Source organism: Antechinus flavipes, chromosome 1, assembly GCF_016432865.1.
Source record: "Antechinus flavipes isolate AdamAnt ecotype Samford, QLD, Australia chromosome 1, AdamAnt_v2, whole genome shotgun sequence".
Taxonomy (NCBI): Eukaryota; Metazoa; Chordata; class Mammalia; order Dasyuromorphia; family Dasyuridae; genus Antechinus; species Antechinus flavipes.
The window spans coordinates 176,368,736-176,393,913 of record NC_067398.1 but is presented as its reverse complement, the minus strand read 5'-3'; the positions used below and the strand labels follow the sequence as shown (position 1 = coordinate 176,393,913).

At 35.1% G+C, this 25,178-nt stretch overlaps 1 protein-coding gene across 16 annotated transcripts in view; it reads left to right on the top strand.

Annotated features, from left to right (window-relative positions):
• Window positions 1-6,452, top strand: part of MEF2C (myocyte enhancer factor 2C) — a 211,104-nt gene extending 204,652 nt beyond the window's left edge. For 10 of the 16 annotated variants that reach the window (XM_051993351.1, XM_051993334.1, XM_051993401.1 and 7 more), the window contains one exon: window positions 1,706-6,452. In XM_051993351.1, the coding sequence (XP_051849311.1) occupies window positions 1,706-2,027 (322 nt within the window). In that variant the 3' untranslated portion in view covers window positions 2,028-6,452. The remainder of the gene's footprint in view (window positions 1-1,705) is intronic. The other 6 variants (XM_051993423.1, XM_051993441.1, XM_051993458.1 and 3 more) reach the window with 2 other exon arrangements.
• The last annotated feature ends 18,726 nt before the right edge of the window (window positions 6,453-25,178 follow it).

The following is a 25,178-nucleotide window of genomic DNA, read 5'->3' as shown; positions in this document are numbered from 1 at the left end:
TGTTTATTAAAGAACAAATCATTCTCCTTTCAGATTATTTCCTACATTAGATGATGCATTAATAAGAGAGGGAAAGTAATTTTTTGCCAGTAGGTGGTGCTTTTGTACAAAACATCACTCATAAACTCTCATTTCTGTCTAATTTCATATTCCTATACATTTTTAGCACTTATTGTATCTTCCACAAAGCTGACTCCCTCCATCATATGCTTTCTCCCAAATTTACATGCACATACTCACATGTTCATAGCAAAGTTTAAAATAGCACTTGAGGTCTCTTTTTAAATTAAAAAATGAAATACAAGCTTATACTGGCAGATTTTGGATCCCTTTGTTTGAGATGGGTGGGTCTTCGTGTACAAGTCATTATTTTTGCTCTTCCTTGATATAAAGTGGGGGGGGGGGGAAGGTACTTTTGAAATTTCCTAGAAAGGCATGTTGTGCTGGTGCACACATTTTTCAACATTCTCTGCCATGGTATCCTACTGGTATATAGACCAGCAATCCTGTTTTTGCCTTAGAATGCTCACAAATTCTGCATGCAACCTTCTATTTGGGTGATCCTGGCCAATGACAGTTTGTCTATAAATCTCCTTTGAAAGGTTGGTTTAATTCTTATCTCCTAAGACCTGTAGTTTCACCATTTCTCCCATATTTTGAAGGAAGTGCAAGCTCTTGAGGAATGCAAGGAGGAACAAATGTTCTAAGCACAACTGAATCACCACCAGGTCTTTCTTTGTAATATGTTTCTCCCATATAGTTTCACATAACTGACCATATATGCCTTTAGAATAATAAGGGAGACATAAGTTTAGAATTTCTTTATTCTTGTAGTTTCGCATACTTGGCAATGCTTGACTAACATTAAGAAAAGCAATATAGTTTGGGGAAATGAATTCTGTTTTTATCCTGCATATTTAAGTAGGAATAAAGAATTTTCATTTATTTACAAGTATTGTCAAGGGGGAAAAAACCTACATTCATTTATAACAAACTGTAAAATATCAATAGACATATTCACCTTTCAACTCCTAGCTTCCTTTTCTCTCTCAGCTGCCTAGCCCTATACAAAAGAAAGAGTTTTTTTTTCCTGTATGGAGAGCTTTGTGGGCCTTATTCATCTAAAACTTAAAATCTCTTTGCTTTCCATTAAAAGGATATAACTATTATTCATATGCTTATTTAGTAAATGTGTAAAGCCTCCATCATAAAATTTTAGGTGCATACATATAAAAAAATGCTGAAACACAGTCTTACTGATTAGGGAGGTCTGATTCAAGAACTAGATACTAAACTCTCTAGTCCTACAAAATAGAAAACAAAATTTCAAGAACATAGAAAAATCTCTTACCACCATCTCTTGGACCACAATTCTGGGCATTGCCGCCCAGAGCTCTTTGAAAGCTCTTAAATAGACTGTCAGAGCCTAAAGAGAAATGGTACCTAACACCTGAACCAGTTAAATGTTAAAATTGCAACAGGGTTTAAAAAAAAAAAAGTAGCATCACCTTGCATTATTGAATAAGTGATGCTTCAACTTTCCACTTATTCTAAATATGTCCCTAGGTACTCTTTACAACTCTTGACATACACAAGAATCGGTATGAGTCTTTAAACTGATGTTTTATGTGGATGAGAGTGATTGTGCGTTCCTGGGGGCTCCAGGCCTCCTCAATCTGTAACTGGGTTTCCTTTCCTCCTACAGAGCTTGCACTAGCACTCACTTATCTCAGAGTACAAATCTCTCCCTGCCTTCTACTCAAAGCCTCAACATCAAGTCAGAACCTGTTTCTCCTCCTAGAGACCGTACCACCACCCCCTCGAGATACCCACAGCATACGCGCCACGAGGCGGGGAGATCTCCTGTTGACAGCTTGAGCAGCTGTAGCAGCTCGTATGATGGGAGCGACAGAGAGGATCATCGGAATGAATTCCACTCCCCCATTGGACTCACCAGACCTTCGCCGGACGAAAGGGAAAGTCCCTCAGTCAAGCGCATGCGGCTCTCTGAAGGATGGGCAACATGATCAAATTATTACCTACTAGTTTTTTTTTTTTTTTCTTGCAGTGTGTGTGTGCTATACCTTAATGGGGAATGGGGGGTCGATATGCATTATATGTGCCGTGTGTGGACAAAAAAGTCAGGTACTCTGTTTTGTAAAAGTACTTTTAAATTGCCTCAGTGATACAGTATAAAGGTAAACAGAAATGCTGAGATAGGCTTAGCACTTGAGTTGTACAACAGAACACTTGTACAAAATAGATTTTAAGGCTAACTTCTTTTCACTGTTGTGCTCCTTTGCAAAATGTATGTTACAATAGATAGTGTCATGTTGCAGGTTCAACGTTATTTACATGTAAATAGACAAAAGGAAACATTTGCCAGAAGTGGCAGATCTTTACTGAGAGAGAAAGCAGCTGTTATGCAACATATAGAAAATGTATAGATGTTTTGACAGACCCAGCAATGGGTGGCCACTGGTAAATGTTAGAAACAGATGAGGTCACCTAACATAGCAATGATGCTCACAAACATTCAGGCATATCATTGGAGTATGGCACTCAGTTAAAAGGATCAAAGACATTTAAAAGAGGACCATACTTATAAAATGTGGAGTTTGAGGGCTAAACGTATTTAATTTTTAAAAATTCTGGGTCTGCATCACTTATTAAATAAAAATATAAAAATATGTACATTACATTTTGCTTATTTTCATATAAAAAGTAAGACAGAGTTTGCAAAGCATTTGTGGCTTTTTGTAGTTTACTTAAGCCAAAATGTGTTTTTTTTTTTCTTGATAGCTTCGCTAATATTTTAAACAGTCCTGAAAAAAGCAAAAGGGACTTTTTGTATAGAAAGCACTACCCTAAGCCATGAAGAACTCCATGCTTTGCTAACCAAGATAACTGTTTTCTCTTTGTAGAAGTTTTGTTTTTGAAATGTGTATTTCTAATTATATAAAATATTAAGAATCTTTTAAAAATCTGTGAAATTAACATGCTTGTGTATAGCTTTCTAATATATAATAATTATGGTAATAGCAGAAGTTTTTTGTTATCTTAATAGTGGGAGGGGGGTATATTTGTGCAGTTGCACATTTAAGTAACTATTTTCTTTCAGTTTTCTTTTACTCTGCATACATTTTACAAAATCAAAATCAGTTGTCAAAAGGATAACCTGTGGGATTAGATTTACCACATTACAACAATCTAATTTTAAAAACTACATTTGCAATCTATTGGGTAAACGGACATCCATTGTATATATTGATTAGTTCTTTCAGTTTTGAAATTTTTTTTTTGCATTTTATCAAATGCAGGGCCCCTTTCTGATCTTAGGTATACCCTTGTGCATCTTGGAATTCAATAAGTACATATCAAAATTTGACCTTTATCCTAAATCACCCAGTTGGTATTCAACCCACTATAATTTGATATATAATATTTGGTTTTTAAAATCTGCCTGGAATGGGCTATGAGTGGTGGTACGTTACATCCTGAAGATAAGTCAGAAAAAAAAAAAATGTGATCAATGTGGAGGTAACCCAGTGACTAAGTTATATTTGCCCACACTTAGAGAAAATGTGAAGAAACTTGATGCTATGGGGAAAAAAAGAAGCAGGTACCCAGTATTGTATTATTTTAACTTGTACTCAACAACCCTGTTAGTATCATAAGGCTGTTGAGCTAGCCCCGTGTATCAGGTAACCCTAAAATGTCACTTCTGCATAAGGCATGTATATCATATTTTTCCTTCAATAAAGAGAGTTAATAGCCATTACAAGAAAACCCATATAAGATTCTTTATGTCCCTTTTCCTTAAAAGAAACAATGACTTATTGAACATATGTCTCTGGGGATTATTTTCTGGGTCATTCTCCTTTTAAAGTTAGTGCCATAAAAAAAGCTTATATTTCTTCTCCAAGAGTAGTTTCAGTTTTTGAAAGAATATAGAAACAATTTCTTTCTCATAGTATGTGGAGATCCAGTTTCATCTCCCAATCAAATGCATTGACATGTAGCAAAAAAATAAAATAAAATACAAAAGTGATAGTCAGCACAAACAAATCCAATTTATTTAGGCCATGCTAAGACCCATTCCCCATCAACTTGCATAGTTTCTGTGTATTTCTCATCATAAGAGGCTGCCGCTGGGTGGCAGAAGCTAAGAGATTTTACTCACTGGACTCTATTTTCCTAATTTTATCAAAAATTTTCCAATTAGTTCTCTGGTTTGTGCCTGACTAGGATGCCAGTCTGCCTTGTGCTCGTATTTTGTATACTCTAAGCGGAATACAATTCAACTAATTCATACATCCTATTTGATAAAATGACCATGGAACATGGAAAGAAAGATATTTATGCAGAGGAAAAGCAGAACTGGATCCCTGACCTATTAAATGCAAACACACATAGACACACACGATATTCAAAGCCACTCTCCTAACCTTAAGCATGATCCCATTTTAGAGTCTCTTGCTGAGATTTTTAACTTGACGTGTATAAAATATGCAAATATGTCACAAATGTGCTTTGTCATTTCAAAACTCTTTGGGTTTATCAGAATTGTTAGTAGAAACTTGTCAGCGGGTGGGGCGGGGGTCAGTCTATGAAAATACGAAGAATAGCCATATTATTAGTTTACCTTGCAATTTGCCTCAGCAACACAGGAAAAAAAGGAAAAGTGAGTTTCTAAGGGGGTGGTTGTTTAAAGTAAGCTAAAGAACCAGCAGAAGCCAGGGTGAAGATGAAGCCTTGGCTATTTATAGCAGTTCTGACAATGGTTTTATAAGAACATTTAAAAGAATAGAATCACTTGAAAATGGATGCCAGTCACCTCTTGTTCCCACCACTGAATTCATCTAAGTGGTGGCAAGATAGTGAAGGGATAATCTGAGAATTTTTAAAAGATGATTTAATGAGAAGAAGCACAACTTTGAATATGATGAGTCACTTTCTGTCAACAATAACTGTCTATCTTTTTTACCCTTGTACCTTTCTCTGTAATTTACCATTTATTGTATTTGCAAAGCTAATTTTGTTTTTTTTTTCACAGAGATTCCTTTGTATGTAAGGAGTTTGGGGCAGAGCCCTGAGGGAGTATTACTTTACAGAACCCAAGCTGCAGAAACTTTTTTTTTAGGCAACACTCTTCATTGCAAGTTAAAATACCCCAAAGTGGCATTTTGTTCACTCGCAAGGATTGTAATCGCTAATCCTTACTTTAAGAAATTTTCAGCAACACCTTTAAACTGAATTATTGGTGACAATGATATGATATACATAAGCTGCACAACCTGTATATTGTATGCATTGGTGCCTTTCATTTTGAAGCTGTTCATTTCAACATTTTTGAAAGTTCAGTTTTATAGCAAAAAGGCATATTTTTCCCAAAGGCAGAATCTTAACTGTTTTGTAATGATGAATATGAAAATTCCTGTCATCCTCAGATCATTTTCTGGTTAGCTAAAGTGAGAATTTTTTAAAATAACAATGCCAATTTTCTCTTAACAAGAATGTCAGCCCTCTTGTACCTGGACATGTTTGTTTTATTTTTTCCTACCCAAGTCTTTAACTTAGGCATAGAGATTTTTTTTTGCCCCTTTCTTCTTGTGTTTCCTTCAGAAAATAAATGCTTTGTATTTCTTTTTTTTAAGCCACTTGAAACCTCAATAAAGGCTGTTGCCTAAACATGGAATACTTCATCTGTTCCTGTTTGTGCCATCTGCTGTGATGTCGTCACTTATATGGCGTTAATTTCCTGCCACTACAGATCTTTTGAAGGACTGATGGGATATTGGTATATGTTAGAATGCTTCAGATTGTAGATGTAATAAGAGGCTTTTGTTAATATGTTTTAACCAAAGATGTGGAGCAATCCAAGCTTTTAGCCACATACCGTCTGCATCAAATTTGTCCATTTGGGTTATTTTTATAATCGGGTGTTACATTTTGCCTTCCCTGTGCATACCTCAAATTGATCCATACCTCACTTTGAATTCAGAGAGGTCAATTAAATGACAGATTTTTTTTCACTCTAAATGCTAGTACCTGTGTTTTCTTAGAGTAGAGCAGAAATGGGTCACTGTAGGCATAGTACTTGGATTGCTTCAGATGGTTTGCTGTATCCTTTTTTCTTCTTTTTTTTCTTTTTTCTGGGGACTTGGTTCCATTAAATGACAGTAATTCAAAAGTAGCTTGTAAATGAGGGCATACAAGCATTTGCAACAAATATTAAAATAGAGGCTCACAGCGGCATAAGCTGGACTTTGTCGCCACTAGATGACAAGATGTTATAACTAAGTTAAACCACATCTGTGTATCTCAAGGGACTTAATTCAGCTGTCTGTAGTGAACAAAAGTGGGAAATTTTCAAAAGTTTCTCCTGCTGGAAATAAGGTATAATTTGTATTTTGCAGACAATTCAGTAAAGTTACTGGCTTTCTTAGTGATGCAGTGTCTGTGGTGCATTTCTTTAACTAGTGTTTCATTGTTTAAATTTGTCCCATTTTGCCACATTTTAAAAAGTAACTTCTACCACAAGGACATCTCTTTCTTGGCCTTGACAAATTCATATACAGATAGTATACATAAAACTAGAGATGTGTATAAATAAATATATTTATCTATCTATTCATATATATATAGAGAGAGAGAGAGACAGAGAGAGAGAGAGAGATGTGTCTGACAAATATTTGACAGACAAATATATGTCTGCATAGATTGTGAATTAGATCTATATTCAGGGAGACTTCTGCAAATTTAGGAATTAAAAGGTCCTGTCATTGATTAAATACTGCTATCCCTGTAATTATATGACAGGTCTTTGATAACTTGATTTCTTCATATGGATTCTCTTTCTGAAGTTAGTGAGAGGGCCATATACAAACTGATGGAAAATAGTATTGGTTGTTTTTTTGGTCAGTTTTTTTTTTTCATATGTGAAGTTCTAAAAGAAAATATGTACCATAAATGGTTTTTAGGGGCTTTTTTTGAATGACACTTAATTTAACAGCAATGTTACAAACATACAATGTAAGCTATTTAATAGTTAACATAGTCTGTATGTTTTTATTATTATGAAAATGACACATTAATTGTTAAAATTGAAATTAAATTTTTCAAATGAAATGCACCTAAGGAGGTCCGCATCCCTTCCTTATGGAAGGAAGGAAGGAAGGAAGGAAGGAAGGAAGGAAGGAAGGAAGGAAAGAAGGAAGGAAGGAAGAAAAGAAGGAAGGAAGAAAAGAAAGAAGGAAGGAAGGAAGGAAGGAAGGAAGGAAGGAAGGAAGGAAGGAAGGAAGGAAGGAAAAAAGGAAGGAAGAAAGAAAGAAGGAAGGAAGGAAGGAAGAAAAAAGGAAGGAAGGAAGGAAGAAAGAAGGAAGGAAGGAAGGAAGGAAGGAAGGAAGGAAGGAAGGAAGGAAAGAAGGAAGGAAGGAAGGAAGGAAGGAAGGAAGGAAGGAAGGAAGGAAGGAAAAAAGGAAGGAAGGAAGGAAGAAGGAAGGAAGGAAGGAAGGAAGGAAGGAAGAAGGAAGGAAGGAAGGAAGGAAGGAAGGAAGGAAGGAAGGAAGGAAGAAGGAAGGAAGGAAGGAAGGAAGGAAGGAAGGAAGGAAAAGGGAAGGAAGGGAGGAAAGGAGGAAGGGAGGGAGGAAGGAAGGAGAGACAAGGGAAGAAAGGAAAAAGGGAAAAGAAGGATTTGTTATGCGTCAAGCATTGTGCTAAGTATTTTATAAATATTATTGAACTTATTCCTCACTACAACCCTGGGGTGTAAGTGTTATTACTTATCTCCATTTTACAAGTGAGGAAATAAGGCAGACATAGGTTGTCACTTATTCTGGATCACATAGCAAGTGAGTCTGGATTAGAATTCAGGTCTCCCTGACTTCAAGTCTGACACTCTATCCTCTATACCACCACCTGCCTGCCTATAGCAAAAATTATAAACCACTGATGAATCAGAAGCATAAGAGCGTTGGATTACACAATGTCTAAGTTTCCTTACCACTCTAAATCTTAAGAGCTAATAATCCTAAATATAAAATGATCCCAATTCTAGAAATTCATTGGGAAAAATTTTGCCAATAACTTCATGCTCCAAGTTCAAGAAACCATTAATAATACAGCTAAAACAATAATGACTCCTACAGAGCTTGCATTCTGCAGGGGGGAAGGGAGAAGCTGTATGTACAAATAAACATAATGTAAGGCAATATGTGATTAAGGTCATACGAGTTACAAATCATGTGGGAGTTCAGAGAAGAAAGAAGCCATTTCTAATATAAGTTATGACATTTAAGAAGGTGTTATTTGAACTAAGTACAGTTTTCATGAGCAGAAACAGAAGAGAAGACATTAGCAGAGGACAGAGACAAGCTACAGCAATGGGAGAGCTTGGAGCATTTTTAAGGAATCTAATATAAAAGACAAGATTGAGAAATAAAAGCCAGAAAGTGAGTTCAAATAAGGGAGTGTGTGTGTGTGTGTGTGTGTGTGTGTGTGTGTGTATGAGAGAGAGAGAGAGAGAGAGAGAGAGAGAGAGAGAGAGAGAGAGAGAGAGAGATTGACTATCAGACTAATACTTTGCACTTTATCCTACTAAGAATTGGAGAGTCTTGAAGGTCTGGAGCAAAGGAACAAGATAATCATAGCTGTGCTTTAGGAAAAAATCTTTCTGGCGGTAGTGTATAAGATGAATTGTATCAGCAAATTAGGCAACAGGAAATAAAGAGTGAGGGGCCTTTGGATAAAAAGGAAAGACTGGATATAAACAATCAATAATTATGCAATTGATGGAGTTTGAGTGGTTATGAAAATGATGTCTCATTAGATAATTAGAAAGAGGAATACTGAGTTTCATGCCTAGATGACTTAGACTTCTGGTACCATTAGGAGAAATAAGGGAGTTTAACAGAGGAATGTTTCCTGGGGGAGATATATTCAGTTTGGAGTAAGTGAATGTTAAGTTTGTAGTACCAGTGGCACAGCTAGGCAGACTTATGCAGCAAGCAATTGAAAATATAGAACTTTAATCCAGGAAAAAATCATATATAATACACCATAGTTGAAGAGCTAAGAGTAGAGAGCACAGACAAGAAAAGGGTAGAGAGGGAGAAAGAATGGAGAAGGAAAAAAAAAGAAGAAAAGTCACTGAATTCACATAGATAAAAAGACAAGTAGAAAAATAGCAAGAGAATCAGGATAGGACAGTGACATGGATATCAGGGAAAGAAATAATTTTGAGAAGGAAAGGGTGCTCAACATCATCAAATTACAGAAAAGTCAAGGATAAGAGTGGAGAAAAGACTATTGAGTTTGGTGATTTGGCTCCATTGCTCATTTTTGAAAGAGCAGTGGAAGCAGGTCACACAATGGAAAAAGCATCAACCCTAAAATCAAATATCCCTCTGACACTAGCTCTGTGATCCTGGGCAAGTCACTTAACCCCAATTACTTCAAAAAATAACCAAACTAAAAAAGATCATTGACATTTCAGTGAGAAGGGGGCATTAAGGTTAATAGGCTAATTTGTGATAAGGGAGTTGTAACTGTAAATTTCTTGGAGGAGAGAGAATGTAGGAATGTATTTAAGGAAACTGTCTAGATATATTTGTAAACAGGGAAAGTAATTAACTTTTAAGAGGCAGAATGAAGGTAAAAGAGAGATGAGTTCAGAATCACTGCATCTCAAGTAGAAAAAAAAAATAGATACAGGTTGATATAAGCCAGTCAGCTTAGGCCTCTTACTTCAGAGGAAGAGAGTGAATGCACAATTACTGATGAAATCTCTTAATTGCAAAGAATTCCAACATGCCTGTGTTTATCCTTATATGACCTACTTGTGATTGGTATAATCAAAGGTTTGCTTCCTCAAACTGATTTATTTAAAGAGACTCTAGGTCTCTTTAAACAAAACCACATAGCCCCTAATATCTTGAGGACATCCAGAACTGGTTAACTACTTGAATAGTTCTGGTTAGCTATGTTAGAGTTATACATGAAGATTCATTTCTCTAATCCAAACTAAAATAGGGACCTGAAATAACAGTGATATACACACCTTGTGCCTTTCTTATATGTCTATGTTCCTGGAATTCCGAATTGGCTTAAGTTAACAAACAGGTATCAAACTATTGGGTCTAGTGGTAAAAATCAGTTAGATTACAATTATTTAGGCTATCTTTAATGGCCTAGCTGAAACTAAATAAAATGTGTGGAAAGAGCTGTAAACCAAGCTCTACTTCCCTCTCTGTAATGTTAAAAAAAAAAAAAAAAAAGAAGAAGAAACATCTGAGTCTGAATTTTGAGACAGACTAAAATCTGTCTTCTCCATCTGTTTCTCTTCATTTCTATGTTAAAAGGTAGGCTTTCATACCAGAAGATGACCTTCTTTTGTAAGTATTAACTTTGCAATAAGTTCTAAACAAAAGTTAGTGAAGAAAATTGAAACTGTATTTGCTATGATAGTAGTAACAATAATAATCACAATAACAGCTTTTATAGTGCTTACTGTAGGCTTATCTGGTTAATTATTCTAATAGTAATAACTGAACAGACTAATATATCACAAAATAATTATCAAAATAGTTGGAAGATCATTCTTTAAGGGCTGTGATTTCATTAGGATGGATGCTTCCATTTCTAATAAAGGCTCACAAGCTCACAACTTCTTAACAGCTTGATAGATTGTATCTGAGACTTGCTATAACTAAAAAACCTGGCAGTAGACCTAATAATGAGTCTTTACAAACTTAGTTAGGTTTCTCTTTAGATGTGTGGTCTGCCACTGATATTATATGTAGAAATCTTTCCATCTTAATAAAACCTGCTTATGCAGAACCTTAGTAAAATCTATCCATCTTAGTAGAACCTATGTATTAGATGGCAATACACAAGGATAGTTTTCAAGAAGACAGGGTCATATACATAAAACATTTCAGTAATTTTTATGTAGTGTAACAAAGGAAAAAATATAGCCTCTGAGTATTGCAAGCATAGCAATGTTTAAGGTTGAGGATTGTAATATTGGTTCTGCCACTGCCCCACTCAGTAGCTTTGGGATAGCATTAATTTCCCAAGTTCCTTATTTTCTTGAATGTACATTAATCTCTATTATGAGGGTTGTTCAGACATTCAGTAATGTCCAACTCCTCATGACCCAGTGGACCATACTTGTACATGGGATTTTCTTGGCAAGGATGTTGGAGTGGTTTGTTATTTATTTTTCTACTAGATTAAGGCAAACAGAAGTTAAGTGCCCAGAGTCACATAGCTAATAAGTATCTAAGTCTAGATCTGGATTCAGGTCTTCTGACTCCAAGCTCCAAACTCCATTCATTGAGCCATCTGGAAGCCTCTTACAATCTCTATTACCAAGAAGGAATTCATTTGTATTACTTCTATTCTCCCACCTGTATCCTTTCTTGTTATCCTTCTCATTCCCACTTTGCATAAATAATACAATGAATGAGAAAGTTTCTGTTCCTTCTTGGTCACAAATGGATAACTTTTGCAACAACAACCAAATAAAAATCTTGCATATTGCATTATTTAGACTTGAAAACTTTCAGAAACATAAGGAATCAATGTATCTAGTTCATAGTTATGCACAAGTGGCAGAAGTCATGCCAACAACCAGATTTAAGGTAGCAACAACTCAGTGAATTTGTTAACTCCAAAGAGAATTGATAAAAGGAATATTTCTTCACAGTAGAGGAATTGGAAAACGAAGTACTTTTTCCAGTCATCCAAAAGCCAGAATTATTGGGCCACGCCTACCTAATCCCTTGTCCCTGTCTTTTCCATCACTAGAAAATCACAGATGTTCAATAAAGTAACAATATCAGAGAAGATGACTGAGAAAGGAAAAGAGAGGTCATTTGATAGCATGCTATCACGTAATATCCCCTGAGATTGGAGATTGTCAAGAATTCTAATTTAATAATTCAAGATAGCCATCAAGTGTAATTTAAAATTTCACTGTGTCTTATGATTCAATCCTAACTCCCCTTCAAGCTTCTCAAGTCATATGAGGTCCTGCAAATTCCTGCAGCTGTTTTAAGTCATTGCTTTCTTGGAGTTTTATGACTTGAAATGTTTCCATTCTACTTTAAATTACACATCTATTCCCTTGAATTAGGCAGTGATGTAAGCATCTTCACTTATTCATAGGACCTATTGGTCTGGATCTGGGTAAAGTTAATAGTGGGCCATGATGGATCAGAAAGCAGATTTAAGAAGTCTGGGACCAGTGCAATACTGACCCCTGTCAAATAGAGCAGTTGAAAACAAAGACTTCATATGGTATTCCTTTATTTTACCCTCATCAATTTTATCCCTGTGATAGTTCTTTGAAGTAACAATTCACATGTGGTTCCAGCTAACATTTATTTATTTTTGGACATGCCTAAAAGTATCTTGAGGGTGATGTGGGAATTCTGATTTTGCAGAAACGTTCAAACTCATTGAAGAGGATATTGAAAGACACTGCAACTTCTGATCAGGATTGCATCTATCTCAGTGACTGGGTGCTCTCCTTACAAGAGGGTATACAAGTGAAGAAGAGTTGTCAACTTTTCCTAATTAGAAAATTGGCAAAATGTCTATCATTTTGAGATTACCAACTTCCATCTTTCTTGACTCAATTGGCCTGCAAAAGCACTGTTAACAAAAATCATTTTCTACAAAATGCATTTTCTCTCCTATCAACCATTTATCAATTAATTCTCCTTAATAATTCATAATTCATGCTATAAACTTGAATTTCTTCTTTCTAATAAAAAGATTTTGGTTTTCCCTATCAAACTATCTTATAGTGATGCCTATCTTATAGTGATTCCCTAGTCAAACTATCTTATAGTCAATATCCAGGACACAATTAACTTGTTACTAAACTTGCAGTTGTCCCATGTACTATGGTCATTATGATCTGATGTAGAATTCAGCTTTTGTGTCCATGAGATCATCTAGTTAGAATATCACTGATCTGACAATATTTTTCTTACATTCAGCATGGTGGTATTATCTTAGGAGAATACCAAGAATAAAATTGATCTAGTTTGCCTGTTGACAAATCCTGGCTTATATGGATTGGATTCAACAAAATATATTTTAAGTATATATCAATAACAAGGCACTGACTAATAACTGTAAATTCATGGAGAAGAAACAAAATAGCCCATGCCCCCAAGGCATTTTCCATTTTGTAAGAAGGGAAGATACAACTATATAAATATTACAAAAGTTTGAATATGGTTCAGTGCATAGAGTTTAAGCAGTAGAATGATATATTTGAAAGTCATAAGATTTAGAACTCTCAGGGACTTTTGAGATCATCCAATCTAATATTTTCATTTTGCAGATGAAACAACTGTCCCAGACAAGTGAACAATTTGCCCATTGTTTGCAAATAATCAAACCAGGATGGAACTGAGACTCTCTAAATTCAAATCTAGAGATATTTTCCCTGTGCATTTGTAAGAAATATGTTGTTGATAGTCATTTAATATGATTGCCTGGGTTCTGGATTTCTAAGACGCATGGCAATTTCTTCGATTTTGGAGATCAAGAGATGTTTGTGACAGCATGATGAACAGCCTATTTAGAAAGGGGCAGATTGAACTATCTTTCTTAGGAAATCTGTCCTTCTCACTTCTATCCCTAATGGGGCTAGAAATCTATATATCTTACTTCAAATATCTGTAGTCTAAAGATGAGTTCAGAATAAAAGCCATCTGATTGGTTTCAATGACAATTTAATCTCAAAAATTTACCTCCCACCAAATGCTGTTTGCATAAAAGACCATCATGAAAAGCTAGTACACATTATCAACATGAACATCACATAGAAATTAAAGTTTACATATTAGAATAAGTGAATGAATATACAGTATTCTGAGTTCTTTCACTGGAAGAGAAACTTTCATGTTGGTCAAGAAGAAACATCTCACTAACAGAAGATCCACTCTTAGTAATCTCTAGAGTTGCAGGAACCAGAAGACAAGGGTCATATTGGAATCCATATTCTGCTCATAGAAGATTCTCATTCAAAGGTTTTCACTTGACTTTCTAACTTTTCCTCCACATCTGTTCCAGAAGTCACCCCAATCTGAAGAAAACCCATTCTCCACTTACACAGGTCCCAGCCTCAGAAGTCTTTCATCCAAAAGTCACATTTCAGTTGCACAATATGCATTAATTAGAGGGCTCTCCCCCAGGAGATTTGGGCAAGAATTGGGTAATATAGTAAAGGAGTTGTTTCAAATTGAGACAATCAGGGAAGATGGAGACAGAGTTATACCTATTAATAATTATAATCACAACTAATATGTATATAGCACTTTGAACTTTGCAAATTGTTTTCTATACTTTATCACTTTATCTCATGTTAGCATAACTATCTGAGGTAATCACTAGAGGAATCATTTTTAAATTTTAGAAACTGACGTCAAAAAATGCTAATGAATTTTCTGATGGTCAGATAGACAAAAGGGATTTGAATCCAGTTCCAAAAGGACCAAATTATAAAATGCTGAATAATTAAATCTAGTTAGATTCTAAGGCATGTTGAGAAGAAAGTGGGAAGAAAAAAAGAGAAGTTAAAAGTTTGTAAAAGTTCTTAAATATCATGCTACAGATTTTATATTTTATTCAAAAGCTGGTACTGAACAACTAAATGTTTTAGGGCTTTTTTTTTTTAAGTTGAAAAGTGATGTAGTCAAATCTATATATTAGGATGGTTACTTTGAAAGCAATATAAAGCATGTACTAGAGAAGGAAAGAACTAGAAGGTGAAGAGACTAATTGGAGGTGATATTTTCATTCCAGGAGGAGACCAATCAAGTGACTTTTATTCTAAACTACCTCTAAACTAAAGCTATCTGATGTGAGATATGTAAACCCCATTAACAAGAGAGAGAAGGAAAGATGGTCCAAGGTATGATCATTCTGTATTAAGCCTGCCCTTCTCTTACTAGGTTTTCTGGTAGTATCACTGACTTCCTCCTACTCTCCAGTGATCGCTATTGCTATTTTATATTCACTCTTTCCCAGATTTATTTAGATTTTTTTTTTCCCAACTAGGTGAAAAAAGGTCATTTTTTTTTTTTTGCCTCAATTGCTACCTAGCCTTAATCACTGAATGGGTATGGCTTCAGTCAAACTGAGACCTATTAAAAAACCTTTCATTTAAAAAAAGTTAAAATCTCTCACTGCATCTAGGGCCATCTCCAGTTGTCCTGGTCCATATCTGACTATTGGATTCAGATAGCTCTGGAGGAGAAAATGAAGCAGATGATCTTTCAAAGGACTCTCTTAAATCCAAATTGCTTGCATGTCATGGCATTACCTCACTGACGTCATGGTCGTCCTTGAGAATGAAGGACAAACAATGACTTACTCTCCAAAATGGTGAAATCTCCCTTAGAGATCCAGAAAAGACCAGTTAATGGAATTGAAAGGTAATGAAGATCAGAACTAGAGCAATGATGGTTAGAGGGAAAGGAAGAATAAACACAACATATTTCAAGAGTAAAACTGACTTGTGGCATAGTGGAAAGGTGCTAAATTTGAAGGATACAGAGAGCCCAAATTCAAATGCTGGCTCTGTCACTGGTTACCTGTAAAATGTAAAATGTAAAACATTTTATCTCTGTGGGCCTCAGTTTCCTTATCTCTAAAATGAGTGAGTTGAACAAATTACCCCCAAAGATTCACAAAGCTTTAAATCTATTATCCTGTGACTGGAGAATGTGAAAGAGAGAAGAGAAAGAGAGAGTCAAAGAGAAAAACAAAGAAACAGAGATAGAGACACAGAGAAAGAAGATTAAAAGATGCCTCTAAGGTTTGAAAATAAGTGGAAAATATACGTACCATCCTCAGAAATAGGGGAAGTCAGAGGAGGGTTACTTTGGGGGGAAAAAAGATGAGATCAGTTCTGAATATGTTGAATCCAAAGTGCTGGCTTAGCATCCAGATAGAAATGTGAAATAGGAAATTGAAAATATGGACCTAGAATTTAAGAGAGCCTAAGACTATAGGGATAATGGTGGCTTTCATCTGTTTAGAGTTGCAGCCATAGGAGTAGATAAAATTGCTAAAGATGGTGTAAAAATTGAGAAGAAAGTCTTGAGAAGAAAGGTTATACCTTGGAGAACTTTATCCTTAAGGGAGGGAAGAGACCAGCAAAGATGAAATACCTGCTTGGGAGACTCCCTTCACTGGTACAGAAAGGCAACTTATCCATAACTTATCTCATGGTTGGCAATAGCAAGCAGGAAAGTGATTCACCTGTGGTCATATAGTAGACACCATCCAGGACTCCATGAAAAAAAAATTGGTATCAAAAAGAAAAAGGTGGCCAACCATGTTAAATGTTATGGTCAGATTCAAAAGGATAAGGTTTGGAAAGAAATTATTGGTTTTGTTCATTAGATGGTCATTAGTGACCTTAAAGAAAGTCATTTCTGTTGAATACCTCTGAATAGCACTTCCCAGAGAAAGAACAAATTAACATTCTCTAAACAGAAAAATTCTTAAATTGTGAGATGGGATCAGACTAATACTTACAGATTCCTGGCAAACAATTGTGTGCTAATTTATAGTTAATAACAATATAACAAATAATTTTTTTAAAAAATAACAAATCCAAAAAATTTTTGGATTATGAAAATAAAACTTGCTTTGATTTTTTTTTTAATGACACCAGGGAAGAACAGATTGCGGTGAAGGTTTAGGAATGGTGGAAGGATAGTAAATTGTGTTCAGAAAAGGGAATTTCTTCCAGTTTCTTAGAGTTTGAGAAGAATGTAGTTGAAAAACATTAAAAATGGTTATGCAAATTGAGATTAAGAAAGTAAGAGGCCAGTCACTAGGATAACAAATAACAGGAAAGAGAAAGATTAAACCAAATGCCAAAATCATCAAAGAATATAGGAAAAACCAGCAAAGCAGAAAACATTCTCTTTCTGATATCACTGATAAGTTGAAGGATAATGATTCCACCATTTCCTACCTGTGGAAATACTTTTCTATGGATGTATTCAGTCAATCATTCAAGAAGCATTTTTCAAGCATCTTACCATGTACCAACCATCTGGTTAAGCTCTGAGGATACAAAGAAAAGTGAAAGCACAGTCCCTATCTCAAGATGCTCACATTCTGATGCCGTCCAAGCATGCAAATAATTATGCACATGCAATTTATCTACAAATTTAATCAAAAGTAATCTCAGAGGGACCACACTGACTTTGGGGGCCACTGGGAAAGTCCTCAGAAGGGAGGAATTGAGCTGATTCTGTGAACTTGGAAAGCTAGGAGGAAGAGGTGAAGGGGTAGAACATTCTAGGTACAGTTAGTGAAAGAGGGATGCAATGCCATGTTTGAGGAATAGTAAGAAGACAAATGTTGCTAGATCATAATGTGTAGAGGGAAGTAAAATGTAAGAAGATAGGAAAAGACCAGGTTGTAAAGGGCTCTAAATGCCAAACAGAAAATTTCATATTTAAGCCTGAATATATTACAGCAAGCCATTGGAATTTATTGGACAAAGGGTACTTCCCCTCTCTCTACATTATACCACTCCTTGATCTTACCAGCTTTCATGGGATCGTGCTCCCATAACCTTTGTGCAGATGATTTCTAGATCTGTATATCCAATAATAATCTCTCTTCTGAGCTCAGTCCTGCATTAGCATTTACATGCTAATTTTGGACATATTAAATTGAATATCCCATATACATCTCAAACTCAACATAGTCAAAAAAGAACTCATTTGTGTTTTTACCAAAACCTTCTCTCTTTTTCAAAACCTGCAGAGAAGACAAAAAGAATAGGACTTAGAAAAGGATCGTTAGATTCAAAAATTGAGAAATCCTTCCTAAGATTGGAGAGAGAAGTTTTAGTTGAATGATGAGTTCAAAAGTCGTATTGCAGAAAGTTTGAAAATGAATTAGAAGAAAGAATGTGGAGGTACCAATTGTTGCTGACTCAATCTAACAAATTCATGTCACTGATATTATGGAACTCCTTTCTCAAACCCTCATTTATAATGGCAGGCTGGAGCCCCAGAGTAATGTTGGCTCTGGTCCTTCATAGCTCTAGGGACTGAAGTTGGGGATTGAATGGGGAGAGAGATTCTAATGCTACAGATCCCAAACTTTCACAGCTATGCTTCCCTAATTATAATCAGTTAAATCAATTAGTTGGCCAGATTTAATTAACTTTAGAGGAGAAAGAATTTACTAAATTGGCATATTAAATATTCCCTCAATAGTGTGTGAGGAGGGAAAAATAGGTTTAACTTGGAGAATACATGTGACAAAGAGGTAATTTACAGTTAGTTGATGAAAGTTTGGGATACTCAGAAAATTCTCCTTTAGTATGGCAGAAAGCCACTTTTTCTCAAATGTGTCAAATTCATCCTCAGCTCTAAATGTAGATACTGCCATTAGCTGTTCTTGGAGTGCTGCTTTGGTGAACATGAGAAGACCAAAATCTTCTTGACCTTTTGAAGCATAGGTGGTCATTTTCTAATCAAAGGGATGTGGTAGGAGAGCAGGCAGAATGAGAGGTTCCACTCTTATCTTCCCTTTAATGAGTCCTTCTCTGGGACTTGTCTAGAATATCCCTTTCTTTTCTACTTCCAGTCACTGTAATGTTCTGAAGTAGCTTGCTATTTTATAGAATATCTACAAGGCATAATAGACTGAACATTATTTGGACATCTTGGATTAATTAATTCAACAAAACTGTTCTTATCAGAAAAAAAATTATAAGTTACCTTAAAAGGAGGGAAGTGATTGATTTATTGACTAAAAATGTACCTCCACTTTTACTTAAACACTTATTTATTAAATGCTTACTATGTAGCAGGCACTGTGCTAAGAGACACAAAGAGACACAAAGATAAAAACAAAAAAATCACCACCCACAAGGAGTTTGCATTCTAAAGGAGAAACAATATGCAAATGAAAAGTAACTGAAGAATAATTACACTATGAAAACATTGAGTATTCATGCTCTCTTCCAAGGTTATCTTAATTACTTCATTCAGTCCATTTAACAATCCTAAAGATACTAGCTACCAAAAAAAAAAAAAAAAATGCACACAAATACAGACATGGACTGCATATGGAAGCATTTTTGCTCCTAAAATTCCTTCTGTGGTTCATTGTTTTAGTTGTGGATCTGCTAAGCATTTTGTAAGTTGCTACTATTTATGATGGATCTATAAGATAAATCACTTGATCTCTCTGGTCTTCTCTTTCTTTTGGATAGTTGGAATAATAATTGTAATACCTAACAAATAGGGTTGTTGTGAGGCAAAGAATTTTATCAAAAGTTACTACATAAATATGAGTAACTTTAGTAGTAATGAAGGAATATATAAAATAAACTCAGTAGGGGGAAAAAATGACCCATACACAAGCAGGTAATGGCATATGGAAAAAAAAAAATGTTCCCAAAGATATGAAGCACATAAATGCTGAATCTAAACATAGTTCAACACTAACTCTGAACACAAGACTAGCTATTACATGTGACAGAATATAATCCCTTGTTCTTGCTAATAGTGTCATAAGTAAAATGTCACTAGTTCAGACTAATTGGGTGGGAAGTCTGAACTGCAGAAGAGCTTAAAGCAAATACAGGTATACAGCTTTCCACCACAAGAGTAGAGCCATTTCTACCAAATGTATTTTTCTTCATGTATCCATTAAAAAGTTAACAGTTACGAAAAAAGAAAAAGTACAATATATGGAATGCATCTGTAAACCACCAGAAGTGGTGGAGATAGGAAAGTCTGAGTATGATTTTCAATTCAGACACATATATATTATCTGTGTGACTCTGATCAAGTTATTCAGCCTCTCTCTCCATCTCAGTTTCCTTATAGCACCTACATCACAGGGCTGTTGTAAGGATAAAATGAGATAATCTACATTCAAGACTTTACAAACCTTCCAGTATTACATATATATTTGCTATTATAATTACATGTATATGACAGTGTGATATGGTTTTAGAAAGTACCGACTTGGAATACTCCCTTCACTGATGCAGAAGGACAACTTAGTCATAACTTATCTTAGAAAGATGCCTGAGAAGACTAAGAAGGCCAGTGATTCACTTATGATCACAGAGTAGGTATCAGATATACAACCTGTACTCATGTTCCTGAAAATAATACCATTCCTCATCACTAGATTGTGCTGTCACTCTGCTATTTGTCCTCAAGTGTTTCAATAATCATAAGAATCCATTCTGGGCTTTTCCTAAATATCATCCACTTATTTTTCCAAGGTAAATCTTTGAATCCAGTGGTATCTATAGTATCAAAAGTTATTTTTCCAAGCAGCTAATAAATAAAGCAAGCATCTCTGTTGCAACACATGTCTGTCTTCCAACCAAAAACTATTCAACAATTAACAAAGAGAATAAATGAAAATAAACATCTTTTGCATTTTTGAGGTACATTAAATGCAAAATCTCTCTGCTTAAGCATCCTGAAGCTCTGATCAAAGTTCATTACTGGCTGAATTCCAAACAGGTGACTTCATATTATAATAAATAATGGATAAGAAACATACATAGGTGTCCTCTTTCTATCATCATTTAAAGGTTTTCAAAATAGGAAATGTAAATCTTTTTTCTAAAGTGTTAGGTGACATTTTTCTGTAATAATTAACAAGTTTTCCCCAAAATATTTATTCCAATAACTTATCACAAAATGGAGAATATACTGGAATCTCAAAAGTTACTCCCCTTAACCACACACACTGATGAGTCTTGCTGAGCTGGAAAAAGACTTCAAGTATGAGCTTACAATGGTCTCTATGTCTATTCTTTGAACACCAGCTTAGCAAAATAGGGCGGGGTTTATCATAAGGTTAGCTACCAGGCAATGAATTCTTCAACATTAGCAGTTCATGAAATGTGATGATATTGGGAACTAGGCATTGCTGGAGGAAATAATAGTTTTAATAATGCAAAAGTATTTAAAAGTATTCAAATAGTTAACAAAAATACTACATTTATGAGAATCTGTTTAATAGAACAACTTCAACGAGATACTGATGGCCCAATCAATATGCCTGTCAAAATATAAACTTTTTATGAGCAGGGAACTTCCTTTTCTTACTATACACTACCAAGTAATCATAAAAATTAAGCATTTGTTGACAAGTAGGAGAGTGGAGTAAAAAAAAGTATCCTTTTCCCAATTGATTCAACTCTCTGTAATGGAGGTATTGCTACTATACTGCTTACTGCATGCCACTTAATATACTGCTTATTGCTTACTACATTGCTCTTGCTAGTGATTAATCTATGCAAAGAAAGAAAATAAACTAGGGATAGACCATGCACTTGATTCTTCAGAGGGAAAATTGTAAATATTTGAATTAAAGACTAACTAATCTCAAATTTGGGCAAAAGTTAATGAATGATATATATGTACCACCAAGTCTGTCACTACAGTCTTATTATATTTGTGATGTTATGTAATTGTGTTAATCATATGCTAACACACATTAAAAACACCATTCTTGTGAATCATGAAGTCATTTGAGAGGGAGTAACAAATATTAAAATTTGTTTTTAAACATTTATGTTTCAATATGTTTATATAATCACATAATCATAGACTTAGAGATTTAGGGGCCCCTTTCATCTAAACCCTCTCATTTGTAAAAGGAAAAAGTTGTGTTGTTCAGCCATGTTTGACTCTTCATGACCCTATTTGGAGTTTTCTTGGCAAAGATACCAGAATTGTTTGCCATTTCCTTCTCCAATGTTTTTTTTAACAAATGAGAAAACTGAGGTAAAAAAGGTTTAAATGACTTGTCTAGGGTCATACAGCCAACAAATAAGATTTAAATTCAAAATTAGTCTTCTTAACTCTTAAGCCCAACTCTTTACTGTGTCCCTTAGTTGCTCTTCCAAAAAGAAGCTAAGTTCATAATAGGTTAAATGATTTGCTCATATAAATTTTTCAGTTTTACATAATTTAGAACCTAGAGACAAACATGCAATAGATTTGCAATACAATCTTTATGCTATAGACTTTCTTATTTTATAGGGCTTCAGCTGAAAAGCAAATAAAGCTGTGAATATGTACAGAATTATCATCTTTTATGAAGGTAATTACACCCTCCCTGCCTACTTTTACAGAGTCACAAAGAAGATCTAATGAAATGGTATATGTGAAAACATTTTGCAAACTGTAAGGTGCTACATGAATGTAAGATATGATGATGATAATTATTATTTATAAACTTAGGTCAAAATAACAGAATTAAAAGACTTCTCTAAAGATAAATCCTTGATTTTTTTTAAGTTTTAAGACATGAGATAGTTGCTAATTATGAAGGTGATAGTTTCTCATAGTTTAGGATAGTAATGATAACAGATAATATATGTATAGTACTTTACAGTTTATAAGGTACTTTACTGAATTATCTCATTTGATCTTCACTCCTATCTTGTGATCAAAATGATTTTAGACTGTGAACTTGGACAATTCCTCAAATATCTCCTAGCCCCATTTTGCTCTTTTGTAGAATGGATCTAATAATAGCCATCTATTACACATGATTATTGAAGGACTCATTTAAATAAAGTTTATTTTTCCAAAAAAAACCACTTTGAAGGACTTGGATGAAAGGTTATTGGTAAAGCAATAATTATTATGATTTCCTGATTATAGTATAAGTAAAATGAAAGTTCTCCACATTTTCTGAGTTCTTAGAATTGGATGAAAACATATTAACATATCTGACACTGAATTAGATTCCTTAGTAACAGTTGAAAACATGTGGACCAAAATTCAATCAAGTATCTAAAACTGACATGCTATTTTTATTAATGCCTATAACCAAGGAAGCCTTATTCTGTGTCATGAAATTTGATCACTATTTATATACATGGAAATAGATATGCATGTGTATGAAGTTTGCTTTTTTATAAAGGGAAAAATATCATTTTACTTTTTTCTGATCTTTGGCACCTATACATTGAATAGATATGAGATATTTGTCTTGACAAGGAAAAAAGAGGGAAGATAGTTATAAATAATGTTTCATTCTTAAGTAGTTTATCCAGCATATCCAATCAACTTTTAATCATTCACAAATTAATTCCTTTTTATGAAGGATAGTCTTTTACTTCAGTAGAATTAAAGTCCTTTGAGGTTAGGAACGGCTTCATTTTTGTCATTATATGCCCAGTGCTTACTACAATGCTTTGCTTTGGTCTGGAGCTTTGATTTAGTTGATAAAGGGAGTTCCCTAAGAAAGTTGTCTCAATCCAGGCCTGGGGCAGTAAGAAGTTAAATGTGATTTACTCAGGGTCTTGTAACCATTAAGTATAAGAGGGGCCACTTGAATCTGGGTCTTCCTGTCCAGAAGTATGCTTCCTTATCCATTATGCCAGTGGTCTCAAAAATAGGCATTTGGTTCCTCTGAAGGACCACTAACCAAAACCAAAGGCACATGATCATGTGAAGATGAATGACCCTTCTGGGTAGTTATACCACAACCAAACCTGCCCTTATCCACTTTGAGCTCCCTAACTTTACATTTTATTTTGCCCTCATGCAAACTCTTAATTTCTGTGCTTCTGGGACAGACATTAACCCTTCAGGGAAGTTGGGAAAATTTTATCCTACCCCTTATTATACCAATCTACTGACATTGAATCCCCTGATCCCATGATCACTTCATGACTTCATAACACTACAAAGGAGGCTCAAGGATTAGGAAAGTGACCAGTAAAAGCCCCACTACCCTCATTTTCATTTTGAGTGAGATAGAGTTAGCAGCATACGATAAACAGGTTTGCATGGGTCTCACTAGATCTCACTACATTCTCTCTCCCCTAAAACCCATATTTTCCCCAAAATTTCCTATCACTGTGGAGAATACCACCATGTTCCAGTCAGTCAAGTTTACTGTCATCTCACATTTCATCCAATCAAATGCCAAATGTATTTCCTTCTTTCTACTCACTCAATTATCATCCTAATTTAGTTCCTCATCACCCATCACCTGGATTACAATTTTGACATTCAGTTATGTCTGACTGCTCCTTAGCTATTTGGGAGATTTTCTTGATAAAAATCCTGGAGTGTTTGCTATTTCCTTCTCCAGGCAAATAGAGTTAAATGATTTGCCTGGGGTTACACAGCTGAGAAATATCTGAGGTCAGATTTAAACTCAGGAAGAAGAGTTTTCCACACTACAACCTGGACACTCTATCCATTGTGCCACCTAATTACCTTAGACTACAATAGCTCCTCTTTCTAATCCATTCTCCTTGCAAATGTCAAGATGCTTTTTGTAAAAAGTAGATCGAATCATCTCACTTTTCTACTCATAAGGAATCAAGTAGCTCCCTGTTGCTTCTCTGATCAAATACGATTTCATCTTTATCTCATACTTTTAAAAATTCCCTCCAGGAAAAAACCCTCATGGTTTGAGACCCAATGAAATTTGGCAAATGGATGTGACTGATTATAAATCTTTTGGTTGTCTGTCTTTTATCCATGTTATTGGAGACACCTTTTCAGGATTTATTTTTGCAATACCAGCAGCAAAAGAGACAGCCCAAGTGGTCCCTGAATTCCTTATACAAGCTTTAAAAACATATATGGACCTATATATACTTCTAAACATTTTGCACACTTTTGTGCACAGTATCAGATTTTACACACTACTGGCATACCCTTTAATCCTGAAGGACAGGCAATAGTAGAGAGGAGAAACAGAGACATCAAGACACTCCTCCAAAAACAAAAGAAAGGGGGAACCACAGGTAACTCTAGAGAACTTTTAAATTTAACTCTTTACACTATTATTTTTTTGATTTTTGATTAAGATGCATTGGCTCCGACAGAGAGGTTTTTTAACCCACCGGAAGGACAGTATCCAGTGCGAGCAGCTCCACTATCTTTAGATAATCTCCAGGTGATGTGGAGAGACATAGAAAGTGGTGAATGGAAGGGACCAGATAGGTTAACTGCTTGGGGAAGAGGGTTTGTTTGTATCTCTACAGATGGAGAAGGAAACAAATGGGTGCCAATGAGCCATATTTGCCTTGTCCATTGGAGAGAAACTGAGAAGAACCAAGAAACATCAGATGGTTCCATCGTTGACTGTGCTCACCACTGAAAGAGCATGGC